Here is a 13733-nt window from a genome sequence, read left to right as displayed (position 1 = left end):
CATGGAGTTTTGAATCACTTCTTGCATCATTTCTGGATTGTAATGGCACAGTATTTCTTCAGAATTTCAATATCTGTCACTGTGGCGATAAGTCATCATAGCTGATTTAGTTGTGGTAGCAAAACATAACTAGTCTTACTATTTCTTAAAAATTTCATTTTGTGCTTTACGTAAATGTTACGTAAACATATACTTGGTTGCTGTTTGATGGATGGCATTGTAAGTGAACTCCATCTGTTATGTCTGCATACGCAGCTCATGCTGACTCGTTGTAGAGCAACAACGAGTGTGATATGAGGATAACATTTCGGTGTCATCATACACTCTTTGTTAGTATTCAGTTGAATAAAGTCCTACTTGAAAATTTTTCAACAGTACTTGGCAAATCTATTGCAGCAGAGGTCATTATGGACTCATTTGTAAAAATAAGCATAAAACATTCTGGAAGAAAAATCATAAGAGTTTCAACCCTCCTAAAATATGTGCTGAATAATCCATCCTTAATGATTAAAGGATCACAAAAGATTTTAAACATTGCGGTCCTGTTGTGAGTGTGATAGAAGAATGAAAAGTGAAAGCTGTTGTTTTGACCATGTTAATTCTGGCGTTAAAATACATTTTTAATATCATAGAAGCTAGAATGCTAGTAAGGCGTGAAATATTCTGTTTTGATATTAATAAATAGTCTGCACTTGATGCTTTATATTGAGCTTTTTTTAAGTTCCTTGGAAAAATTCACCAGTCTTTGTCTGAAGTTCTATCTGGAATTATGATTGGTGATCATTTTAGGAAACCAATGAATGTTACTCCACTTCCATCTGGTCTCAATTTTAGAAACGAATCTTTGGCTTTCCTGGAGATCCTGTCACTTAATACTAATGAAGCAACTCTTTTTTCGTTTTTTGTGTCCACTGTCAGAGAGGATTGCATTTTTTACTGAAAATGTGTGTAAATTCTTCATTCTTCCAGTTCTTACTGTATCTGCTGGGGAATAGTAATGTCATGTTAATATAAATTTTTAGTTTTGTCAAATGCAAATTGTTTGTTACAGGATGACATTGACTTCCTACCGCGTGAGCGCTTTCATCGATCTCCTGATATGCCACGCAAGCGTATGAGGAGTGAACATGCCTACTTGCAGGTAGAGTACTGATGTTAATTGGTATATGATGAGTATGTTATACACAAGAGAGGGGGATTAGTTAGTTTTGAGCTATTCTCGAAGTATTTTCCATTCATGTTGATATTCGGAAGTAAGATTTTAAAGAAAATTAAAGGAATGTATGAAGTACTCATTCTTTGAATGTTAATTTGTTTTCTTGACAGGTACTGTTTTGGTTATCTGTCTATTGCTGATCTTGTTAACATGATAGGTAATCATGATATCTCAATACTTTGTTATTCAATTTAGAAAATACACGTCAAAGATCCTGTCAACTTTGATTATAATATTGTGAAACTATCTTCTTGTTCAGTACTGATAAAGCCTATGGAATGCGTAACACTTCAATTGTTCTAGCCTGCGACACATTCATGGAGGTGAAATGTCTCGTATAAAATGAAACTAACATGAACTCTCATTCAGAAAGGATTTCAAGGCCCTAGTATGAAATCCATTTGGGTCAGGATCGCCTCCGACACAAACAACGTTATTTGAAAGAGCCTTAAAAGTTGAATTCTGTTTTTAGGGTTGTAACAATGTCGTTATAATTAGTTATTTATTAATAGGATAACCTACTTGAATTTTGGAATACTTGGCCTTCATTATCATGTTTTTAAATGTTTTGTTTCAAGGTGTATCTGTGGGAACATTGTTGATTGGGCACAAAGAGAATGAAAGCTTTATGGTCCTATTTGTACTGGTGAGATGGTGACCCCGGTCTAGAGAACCAGGAATAACGGCCGAGAGGATTTGTCATAGACTATCCATCACCTCGTAATCTGCAGGCCTTCAGGCTGAGCAGCGGGTGATTCGTAGGTGAAGGTTCATTAGGCTGTAGTTTTGTTTGGTTTAGGAGTGTTTGTAAGATTATAGTTATATATTTTTGTGATGTTTAGCCATATTGTTGATTGTTTTCATTCTTTCCCGGATTTTTCGTTTTCCTGTGTTGTATATTTTTTTCCGTGGTCCCTCCAGAAACGAACAGTCAAGGTTTCACTGTACATACATACATGCATACATCTTCATTATAGATTGTTGATGACTACGTTTGTTGTTTAAAGAGGCCTAACACCTAGATCATTGGCCCATTATAACCTGTTATGCCTTTCAGTTTTCAGTCTGCAATCCCCTGTGAATTTTCTGAGTGCCACCACAATCCTCTATTTGTAACTAGCTCCGTGGCATCGTTTAATTCTATAACTCTTATCTCAAAATCATTAGAACCCGAGTCTAACCATTGTTGTCTTGATCTCAATCTGCTTCTCTTATTCTCCATGGCAGAATTTTCCGAGTACCCTCCCACCATTGTTCTCACCTTCGTACCAGTGATCATTCTTGCTAATTTCATGTTACTTATGATAAAGATCTGCTTCCACCGAGCTTTCACTCTCGTAAAGCAAAGTTGGTCTGAAAACAGACCGGTGTAAAGATAGCTTACACTGGGAGCTGACTTTTTTCATACAGAATAGTATTGATTGAGATTGTGAGCTCAATATATTAGCTTTGCCATACTTTGATTCAGTCTCAATATCATGGTGTGAAAATACACATCCTAAATACTTGAAATTTTCTACTAGTTGCAGGTTTGTATTCCCACCCTGATAGTGATTCCTCTTAGGTTTCATACCTACTGACATCACTTCTGTCTTGCAAAGGCTAATTTTCATACTTGATTCATTGCACCATTATCAAGTTCAAAATATTTGACTGCAGGCTTTCAGTACAATCTGCCATTAATGATGAAACCAAAGATGTCCTTGAAGGAGAAATAAGGGTGGAATGAAATTTTATCTGATTTTCTGTTAAGACCTAATGGGTTATTTGATCCTGTTTGATGAGAAACAACAGGTGAATCTTAACTATTATAGCTACAATAAATGGTAGAACGAAATGAAAAGTAAAAAATCGGGTAAGGGTAGCATTATGAACAGCGAATCCCCTTCAAACTCATTGAACTAAATCAATACCTAAGTAAGGAACAGCTGATAAAAGATTTGTAATTACTGTTGCCCCCCAAAAAGATAGGCTGAACTGTTTACTGCATTTGCACCTAGCTGAATCCCTCCCTGTCGCTTTATAGTTTTCAGTAGATGATCCATGTAAATTATCAACTACAGAGGTGAAAGATTACAGCCGTGTCGAACTGCTGTAAATACCTTGAACGAAAAACTTAATCTATCATCAGTCTCACCCCAGCCCAAGTGTGAACATGAAAGCTTTTGATTGATTTTAATAAATAATCTACGCTAATCCCATTGTCCCCCGTCTGTACTCTATTTATACCTTCTCTAGATCTATGAAACGTAACTGTCCATTCACCTAGTAGCATTTTTTAAATACCTGGCGCATACTATAATCTGATCCTGACAGCCCCTCTGAGGTCTGAAACCATGGAGGATTTCATCCAACTAGCACTCTCAACCATTCATTACATCCTCTTCCCAAAATGCCAGTGAGCACCTTGCCTGGTGTACTGATCAATGAAATTGATTTTTTTTGCAATCTTTCCTCTTTCATTACTTACAGATGGAGCCAATTACTGCTTCGTTCAATCAGAAGGTACCTTACTAACATTCATTGCTAATTTTCTCTCTCTCTCTCTCTCTCTCTCTCTCTCTCTCTCTCACACATACACATACACACACACACACACAAATTGTTCGTGTGGTTAGGGGTGCGCAGCTGTGAGCTTGTATTCGGGAGATGTAACCGAGAGAAGTGATTGTACCATTGGACAAACAGTGAAAGTCTGGAATAAAGAACTAAAATATGACTTGGAGGTATTACAAGTGTTAGGGAAATCTGGAACTCACGACACAAAACCGGTTTTGAAAGGTTATAAACAACATGTCCGCAGCCCTGAAGATGGTATTCTGTGGTTTGCCATTTTCACACCCCGCAATTGCTGGGCTCAACCTTAATTATGCCCAAGACCAGGGCCGCTTTCTTCCCACTCCTACCCCTTTCCTATCCCCTAGTAGTCACTATAAGACCTGAGTGTGTCGGTGCGACGTAAACCCATTTGTAAAAATTGTCTTATTACTCATGAAACCATTTCATCCCTGCCTTCCCACCATATTTCATCATTTCAGGCCTAATTTCATCTATTCCTGCCACTTCATGGCAATGGAGTTTATTTACCATCCGTTCCACTTGCCCAGGCATAATTTCGCTAAACTCATTGTCCTCCTTCCCATGAACTTGGTTGTTTGCGATGTCACCGGAAAAATGTCCTTTTACTTCCAGGAGATTTTCTAAATATTCTTTTCACCTGTCCAGTGATTACATGATCTGTTACAAATTCACCTGATTAACTGTATAATTCCGAATACCACCCGCCACCGAATAGGACCCGCACCCTAAATTAGAGCCGCCTAAATACGAAAAGAAAAAAAATCAACTTGCATACCTATTCAGTTTTCTGCAAATATACCACAAATGTAAATTCAAACAGCTTACAATTAATAAAATCCTCACAAAATCGTAAATAACATCGGTCCAATGCTCAGATCATTCACAATTCCCCATCGTCATCTGACTTTTCACCATAGGAATTTTCGTTGCTGGCATCTTTCCACAAATAGTCGTCTCCTCACTACCATCCACTGAATTTGAAATTCCACATTTCTTAAAAGCTTTTGGATGCTAGACCGTCGGGAATGCGTGCCCATGCGGTCTTGATCCAGCTGCATGTAAATCCCACTTTAGGCCTCTTCACTCATCCGGTTGGTGTTAACGCAGGGTCACCATCTGACATCCATTCGTTGTAAAACTGTTTCGTTGCAGTTTTGAAAGGCCGGTTCACGCACACATCCAACGGCTGTAGAATAGAAGTGGGTCCTCCGGGAGTTATTGCAAGATCGTTTTTTCATTTCCTCATGTCTTTTATTCGGTTGTATGTCCTATGTAACTGTCCAACACAAGCTTGTTTCGTTTTTGTAACAAAGCTCCTGGGCGACGTTGCCAAACGCACTGCACCCAGTCCTCAACTAATGCACTGTCTATCCAGCTGGACTCACGTGTTCTAACAATAACACCGGACGGCAAGTTTCCTTTCAGAAGTGTTTTCATTTTCAGAACCACATATGGAGAGAGTTTGGTTCAATTCCTAATACACAAAACATTCTATGCATTGTTGCTTTTCGTTACTACCTGTTCTAATGGTTACACTTTTAGAACCCTTCGTATCCACTGTATTTTCCAACGGCATTTCAAAATAGACACGTGTCTGGTCAGCATTCCCAATTTGCGACAGCAAATAAGAATTTTGTTTCCTCAAATGAATAATGTGATGCTCAAAGGCCGTTAATTTTTCTTCTTATGCTCCAGGGAGACGTTCTGAAATAGACCTACATCTCCGAATGTATAATCTCTTCCTCCAATAAAAGTTTCGGTTCCATCCGCGGCTTTCAGTAAAACCCTGTGTTTTGAGTTCTTTTGAGATTTCTATTCAGTTGACACATTTCACTAGAAACATCATATCCTAACTCACGTTTTTCTATCACAAATTTGTGGAGTCGTTCAATTTCCGTAAACACTGCACTCCGCCCGCGGAACGCTCGGCGATCGCCGTTTCTTTTTAGAAGTTTTTCCTTCTTCCGCCAATCACCAATACACGATTCATCAATACCGTACTTTCTGCCAACGGAACGATTTCCGTATATTTCAGCTCCGCCTACAGCTTTAAGTTTCTCATGCACAGTAATTGACCGCAGACGCCGTTTTGAATCCATCGCTTACTATCGAGACAGTGCTTTCACGGGACAGATACGGAACTCGAATGTGAGCGAGGTGGACTCCCGTAACCAACAGTCCCAACTTGCAAAAGTACGATATCCCGCGAGATCAGCTATTCGTGCACCCAGCATGCCAGCAACACTTGTGAAACGAATGATGATTGAGTATCCGCAGCAGCGGCTTTCATATTTACCGCATATTTACCCGTATTCTTTGTACCGTATTTCATTACCTTACATGTCACTGTAACCGTATTGAGAAAAAATCGATCTTGCTTTCTAGAACGCAACTAAAACACAATACGACCTGAATGCCTGTTCTATATTGAGTACAGTAACCATATTCAAATCTGTTTCAATACTCCATGTAAACGTAGTAAATATTACTAGAATGAAGGGCTTGAATACAACCTGCACCCAAGATTTAGAACCATTATTTTAGGGGCAATAGTGCGTGCGGTATTCGGGATTATACGGTACCCAAAACACACCCATATCCTATCTGGCTGTATGGCTAAATGGTTAGTGTTCTATAGTCCGTTTTGGTTGAAAGCGTCCTGCGCGAGAAATGGTTGCGCATGCAGTGGTGGGAGCTATCGTCCCCCCACTCCTACAGCAGGTCCAGTCGCCAGGCTAGCGCTGAAGTGAAAACGTCTCTCAAGCGGCGCGTGTTGTTACGTGCGGGCTAAGTTGAAATTACTGAAGTGACGAGCATGGCTTCTAGGTCCTCTTCTAAATCTGGGAGACCACTGCGAGGCTAGGCACGTGAAAGTGTTTATACAATGAGTGAACATATGAAACATATCATCCAGATCTCAATCACACTGAGTCGGTTTGGGGAGATATCAAAGGAGAGGTCCGTGATAAGAATATATCTCACCGGGCGAGTTGGCCGTGTGCGTAGAGGCGCGCGGCTGTGAGCTTCCATCCGGGAGATAGTAGGTTCGAATCCCACTATCGGCAGCCCTGAAGATGGTTTTCCGTGGTTTCCCATTTTCACACCAGGCAAATTCTGGGGCTGTACCTTAATTAAGGCCACGGCCGCTTCCTTCCAACTCCTAGGCCTTTCCTATCCCATCGTCGCCATAAGACCTATCTGTGTCGGTGCGACGTAAAGCCCCTAGCAAAAAAAATCTCAATTAATAGTAATACAGCATAATTAGTTTTTTAGCATAAAAATGTGTGCCATAGCATCTCTAATGCCTTCACTGTTCATAAATGACGCGCTCCTATTCCCAATATAAATAAAAATGCTTATTCTGTACGAAATATTTCTCTGTCTTATAGATCACTCGTGACTTGACAGCAGACACACTCGACAAAAAGGAAGCTCTTTGCGGATATTGCTTGCACAGTATTCGCAAGACAAACGGAAAAAAATGTTGCGACTACGTAAAAGACACTGAGCAGGAATACTGGGAGCGTGACAACACCATGCATAAGGAATTAGAATTAGACCAGTCCGACATCAACCTCGGTGAAACTTCAGATGACACTGATTCAGACGAGAGTGAAGATTATTCTGAATAATTTGTAAATAAGATCCCCGAACTCCGAATATTAAACAAAAGTGATCATAGTACACGTAAGAAGTCCGATAATATTTTTGCTCTGATTTTATGAGACAGATTTATATTGTCTATTGTTCCGGAGCATTTTATTGCTGTTTTCGTTGTTTTTGTTGCTGCTGTTGCTGTAGGAGACCTGTTCTCTGTCATAACAATAGCAGGTTATTCAAGAGTATTATATATTATTATATTTCTTCTGATGGACAAGAAAAGTAGACATTGTTAATGTTATTATGAAAGTAGCTTAAGTATTTCTACTAATGCTTCTTCTCTGCATTTTTCCGACTAATTTGCATTAATTAATCTCTTTTATACGTATTTCACTAGAAATCACGTTAAGTAGATTATATCTCCAGGCTGTCAGTGGAAACAACTTCCTCCTATTCGTTAGGCGATTGATGAACTGATAGCGCGTACCGATGCGCCTTTCCTTGGTATACAGTACAGTACAGTTTCAAACGAACTTCCTTTATTCGCAGTATTACCAGTTGCAAGTTACTGTCTTATGTTCAATTGATTTTCTACCAAATGGTTCAAACCTTTCAATTTTATATAACAGATTTCATATTCGTAAGAATGTATAATAAGAATGTATAAGAATAAATTAAAGGCTACAGAGTGCCAAAATATTGACCTCCACTTTTACTATACACTGAGCTTTATTTCACGTTGTGTCGAAAGCATCATCCAATATGAATTCTTTTAGGCATGACCCTCTGATTTCTTGACGTCACCAACATTTACGACGAAAGTTACGAAGTATTTCCGTACTGGAATAGAACTGAAATTTTAGAATGTTATGCTCAAAGGCCTGTGTAGTTAATTGACAAGGTTTTAAGGTAGACAATCGAAATATAAGACTCGATTTGTACAATGTACGGTACTATTTTATTTTCACTAGTTTATCATATTAAGTAATTCCTACACCTTTGAGTTAGTGTGATGTATGTACACCAATGAGCCATTGCATAATGACCACCCCGACCCGGGAACGTATCGCGCCTAAGCTTTCCACACTATTTCAGTCAGTTCCCAGGGCTACGTCCGCTGCCTGAACTCGACTGTGTCAGCTGGAGGAAAGGTTCAAGTTCTTCCCCCACCATCAGCGCGAACGCTCCCATAGTTCCTCGCACACGAGGCCAGGCCACACCTCCGGTCGTCCAGAAAGACGCTTACTACGAAGATGGACTATAGCACTTGGTCCAGGGGATCTCGGGTTCAATTCCCTGTTGGGTTGGAGATTTCAACCTTAATGTGCCATCTTCATCATTAGATATCGTCTTGGGAGGGCGCCATCCTCATAGACATGCAGGGTCGCCTATCAGGGTGCAATGATTTAAATCAGTTGATTTTTATAATACCTAATAAATCTATGATTTAAATTAGTTGATTTTGGGATAAATATCTATGATTAAAATCAGTTGGCTTACTGAAGTGAAGCAAGTGAAGTGCAAGCAAACAATTTTGCAAACACATGCGCACTGTTTTTTGGGATAGGCTGGGTTTGTTGCTTGTGGATTTTTTGCACCGGTGTGACACATTAAATACCGAGACTTATTGTGAGACCTTACTTAACTCCGTCATGCATTCGGAAACAAACGGTGTGGCATGCCTTCAAGGGGGATTCTTTTGCGCCGTGACAGTGCGCGACCTGATACGGCTAATCGAACCCAAGACCTCATCGCTTCATTTACTTGGGAACAATTTGATCATCCTTAGTCTAGCCCTGATCTAGTGTGTAGTGAATACCTCTTGTTCCTGTACTTGAAACAAAAGCCACTAGAAAAGTTTTGTAATGTGAGTGAACGCTTTAGACTTTTTCAAAATAATTTCCACCACAAGCAATATACTTCTCCATACGTCGAAACCAGTCACTGAACCAACTCTGCCACTTTTCTTCAGTTACATTTTCACACTCTTGATTCCATGCTGTCAGAAGCTCCTCGTCGGATGCAAAACGCCGCCCTTTCAGCTTCATCTTCACTTCTGGAAAGAGTGCGAAGTCACATGGGAAAGATCAGGACTGTGAGGAGGGTGATCAAGCACAGTCAACCCTGATCTGGCAAGAAAATCCATTGTTACATTAGCACGATGTGCTGGAGCATTGTCGTGATGCAAGAGCCAAGTGTTGAGCCGTGACCTTTGTCGCGAACTTACAAGTGAGGTATTACACGACAGTAGTTGCACGATCAGGGAAATTAAATTAAGTAAAGCGCTTACCAAGATTTTCCCAAGAGAAGATCGTAGCAAGGCATGAAAACCACTAGGCTTACAGAGGTCGAGTAGATTGGACGAGAAATGATTCTTACTGACTAAAATAAAAATTCATGTTCAAGTTACACATAACTTTAATGACAGAAAATTAATTAATTGTGATAAAAAGATCAAGTTAAAATTCAGTTAGGCAAAAATTAAAAAGGAATTAAATTAATCTTAACATTTTCAAGTTCATTAAAATTAATCAGGGAAAGAAAATGAAAAAGTAATACAATCTGAGCCCACAAACCAGTTCCCTGGAGAAATCCTCAGTGAGGATAAATTAGGAAAAACAATCTTAAAGAAATGAAAGAAAGAAGGGCGTTCTTAATTGAACACCATACCCAAAACCGGGTTTTCACACAATATCGTTTTCGAGAGTGAAAAATGTTTCTTAATTACCACTTCAACTGTAGGACAAGATCAGTAGCATGTGAAATCCGCAGAACACAAGTTCAACATGAACAAACTTTAGGAAAAGGGGTAATTAAATGAAATATGAATGTCATCAACAGGTACAATTAGTTGCCAAGTCAAATATAATCCATAATTAAATATTAATAGTTTACAACTGCCAAGCATACGGAGAAATGGAGATGCATTATTGGATCACAACTATTCCCAAGAGCAAAATCCAACCGGGTCACATGACGAACCCTAACAAAATGGCTTCCCACCCAGAAAGGATAAATACACAGCAGAATTAGCCATAAGAAAGAATTTTTGGCTCATAATCACTTCCCTGACGGGGAGATTCAGATTTAAAAAATTTAACACGAACCATTACTCTACAAATATTTACATAAAAGCCCCAACAAATTGGTAGTTAATCCACAATTTAAAATGACGAAGATTACTGCCTTGTTATAGGCTAAATTCAATTTCTTGTGCACTAAAATGAACTGGATAGTAGAATATTATAGATTTACGCCTTTCAATTGAGCGGGACGAATTTATGTAATCCACTCGGGAACCTGGAATTATCTGATTTGCTCCTCACATCGTTTGATCTCCTGGGTAAACAAGAACTGGATGCTTACTTACAGATTTTTTTAAAGTTGGTAGAAAAAGGAATGGAATGGCGATAAGGTCATCGCCCCTCGACGACATGATCACCCAGGATCAAACAAAATCATCTTTTCTTCTTTCTCACTTAATACAAGTAAAAATCCATCAGCAGTAGCAGAAGTAGCTCTGTCCTGTATCACTCTCTCAAAAAACAACAAACGTCGCCCATTGTCTTTCGTGCATGGAGAAAAGGTTGAATTCAGTTCCGTGGTTGTTACTAGGTGGCAGTACAATCTCCACAGCATGCCTACTGAATGCTAGCGCCACAGTGGCGGACCGTGCCCTTATGATCTTGCAGCATAAAATGCTTACAGTTCAATTTCGATGCCTGCTTAATAATCATGGTAATTAGTTTTGTTTTGATTAGTGTCTTAAGTACACTACAATACATATCCGAAATCTGTTACACCTGGGATCGAGCTGCTTGTGAGCCTGGATGACCTGAGGCAGACAAGTCTCACTGTACCACTTTGCAGTAACAGTCCTTTGTGTTTCTAGCACAACCTGAGTCAGGTTGCCCCGTTTAGTGAAGAATACTGCAATCATCCTTTTCTTCACTGACCTTGACCCTCGCACAGTCACAGGAGTACCCTCACCTTCAAACGGCCACACCCTGTTCTGGGATTTTGTTGGGACATCGTAATAATAAAGCCAAGTTTCGTCACCTGTAATGATGCTATTGACGTTACTCGAAGTCCCATTTTCAAACTTTTTAAGCTTTTTTCAGCGCCAATTCTCTCGATGTGCCCTTTGTTCCTCTGAAAGTGAATGGGGCACCCAAAAGGAACAAACCTTTCTAACATGGAGATGGTCGTGTAGAATTGAATGAATAGCTTGTGCAGGGATGTGGAGGGTCTCTTCTACCTGCCGATATGTCGACTGCCTCTCTTGCTGCAACATTTTCCTCACAGCTTCAATGTTTTCCTCAGTCTCTGATTCAGACGGTCGCTCAGAACGAGGATCGTCTTCAACCCCAAAATTTCCCCTCTGAAACTCTTTGTACCAGCGGAAAATTGTTGTCCGATGTGGACTGTCTTTCCCCAGCACAGGAGTCATTTCCTCCAGGCACTTGTGAACAGTTAATCCACAAGCAAAATTGTAGTGGATAATCGCATGATATTCACCTTTAGACCCCACTGACATCTTAACTCGCTTTCAATCCCACTGCTTGGTAACAACTGGTGTGAAGGTTGCACCTTGCTCTCTTCTAGACCAGTTTTCTCTCCTCTTTTCATCCCTCATCATAACAGGGGTGTCCAGCCAACCGTTTTTGTGTATTGCAAAACTTTCCTAGTGCCCTTTGTAATAGCATTTAGGAGATCAGTGCCACGGTGTTGATGACCTAAAAATGACCGTGCTGCAGTGGCTGGCACATCTGGCAGCAGATTTCTATGACGATGGAGTTCAGAAGCTGCTTTCGTAATATGAGATGTGCCTTAAAATGGTTGGAACTTCTGTTGAGAAATAGTTTAATGTACACGCTACACGTAAAAAAAAAAAAGCATAGTTAAAAAATTTACTTTCTTTTTTTTTCTGAACAGTTCTTCCGTAAAAACATGCCTTGTACTATGCCATCTCCATTTGTTCACAAGTTTGCAATGGATAGTAAAAGCTGCTTCTCTATAATGTCATATTATTATTTTAGTATTCAGGTTCCATCTCATCATCATCATCATCATTTCCCCTTATCCAGCTGTAGCCGGGTAGGGGCAAATATGGTTCCTCTCCACTTTCTTCGGTCTTTCCACCACTCCTCCTCCAACACTGTGCCCCAGTCCAGGTTTCTTTCTATAATGTTGCGTTGGATGGTATCCTTCCATCTCAATCGTGGTCGTCCACGGCCTCTCCTTCCTTGGATTTGCATTTCCATCACCTTTTCTGGCATTCTTTCGTCGCTCATTCGCTTTATGTGCCCAAACCATCTTAATCGGCTCTTCTCTATTCTATCATTCATTTTTTCCACTCCAATTTCTTCCCGGATTTTCTCATTCCTTATTTTGTCTCTTCTATTCTTCTGTATCATACTCCTAAAGAATTTCATTTCGGCTGCCTGTATTCGACTCTCATCCTTCTTTGTCATTGTCCAAGTTTCTGCTCCGTAAGTTGTTAAGGGTACGTAATACATCTTGTACACAGTATCCTTTGCTTCCATTGGCACATCTTTGTCCCATAACATATTTCTTACACTATGGTAGAAACAACTTCCAGCTTGAATCCTTTTACTAATCTCAGCATCCAGTCGAGCATTCTCCATTAATTCACTCCCCAGGTATTTAAACGTTTCCACTACTTCCAGGGCCTTGTTTGCAAGTCTAATCTGACCTTTCCCATCTTTCTCCCCTCTAGTCATAACAAGAGTTTTACTCTTTTCGACACTTATTTTCAATCCACATTCTTCAATCTTCCCATTCACCACATTCAACTGTTCTTGAACCTTCCTGTCGTCTTCTCCCCAAATCACAATATCATCTGCAAATAACATCATGTTCATTTCTCTTCCTCCATATGCTGCTTTTGCTGTTCTCATGATGTCATCCATTACTATTGTAAACAGGATTGGTGATAGAACACTTCCCTGTCTCAGCCCACTAGTTATTTTGAACCAACTTGTCCTGCCAACTTGTGTTTGCACGCAACTACAACATTCCTTATACAATGCCATGATCATTTTTATTAATCCCTGTCCAATTCCTTTTTGCACCAGACTGTCCCAAACTTTCATCCTAGGGACACTGTCATATGCCTTTTCAATATCAATGAATGTCATCACATCATTCCCGTACTCCCAATGCTTTTCCATTAGTTGTCTCATAATGAAAATGGGTTCTATTGTTGACCTTCCACTTCTGAAACCAAACTGATTTTCCTGTATCTGCTTCTCAATCCTCAACCTTATTCTACTTTCCAGTATCCTTTCCATTATCTTAGCAACATGGGATATTA

At 39.8% G+C, this 13733-nt stretch overlaps 1 protein-coding gene across 1 annotated transcript in view; it reads left to right on the top strand.

The window, feature by feature from the left end:
- Positions 1 to 13733, top strand: part of LOC136878884 (zinc finger protein on ecdysone puffs) — a 304897-nt gene that overhangs the window by 88439 nt on the left and 202725 nt on the right. Inside the window, exon 5 of the mRNA XM_068228845.1 lies at positions 1052 to 1141. Coding sequence (XP_068084946.1) covers positions 1052 to 1141 — 90 coding nt within the window. The remainder of the gene's footprint in view (positions 1 to 1051; positions 1142 to 13733) is intronic.

The sequence above is a fragment of the Anabrus simplex genome, chromosome 8 (assembly GCF_040414725.1).
Source record: "Anabrus simplex isolate iqAnaSimp1 chromosome 8, ASM4041472v1, whole genome shotgun sequence".
NCBI classification, from domain to species: Eukaryota; Metazoa; Arthropoda; class Insecta; order Orthoptera; family Tettigoniidae; genus Anabrus; species Anabrus simplex.
Note: the sequence above shows the minus strand (reverse complement) of the source record. Positions and strands in the feature narration are given on the sequence as shown.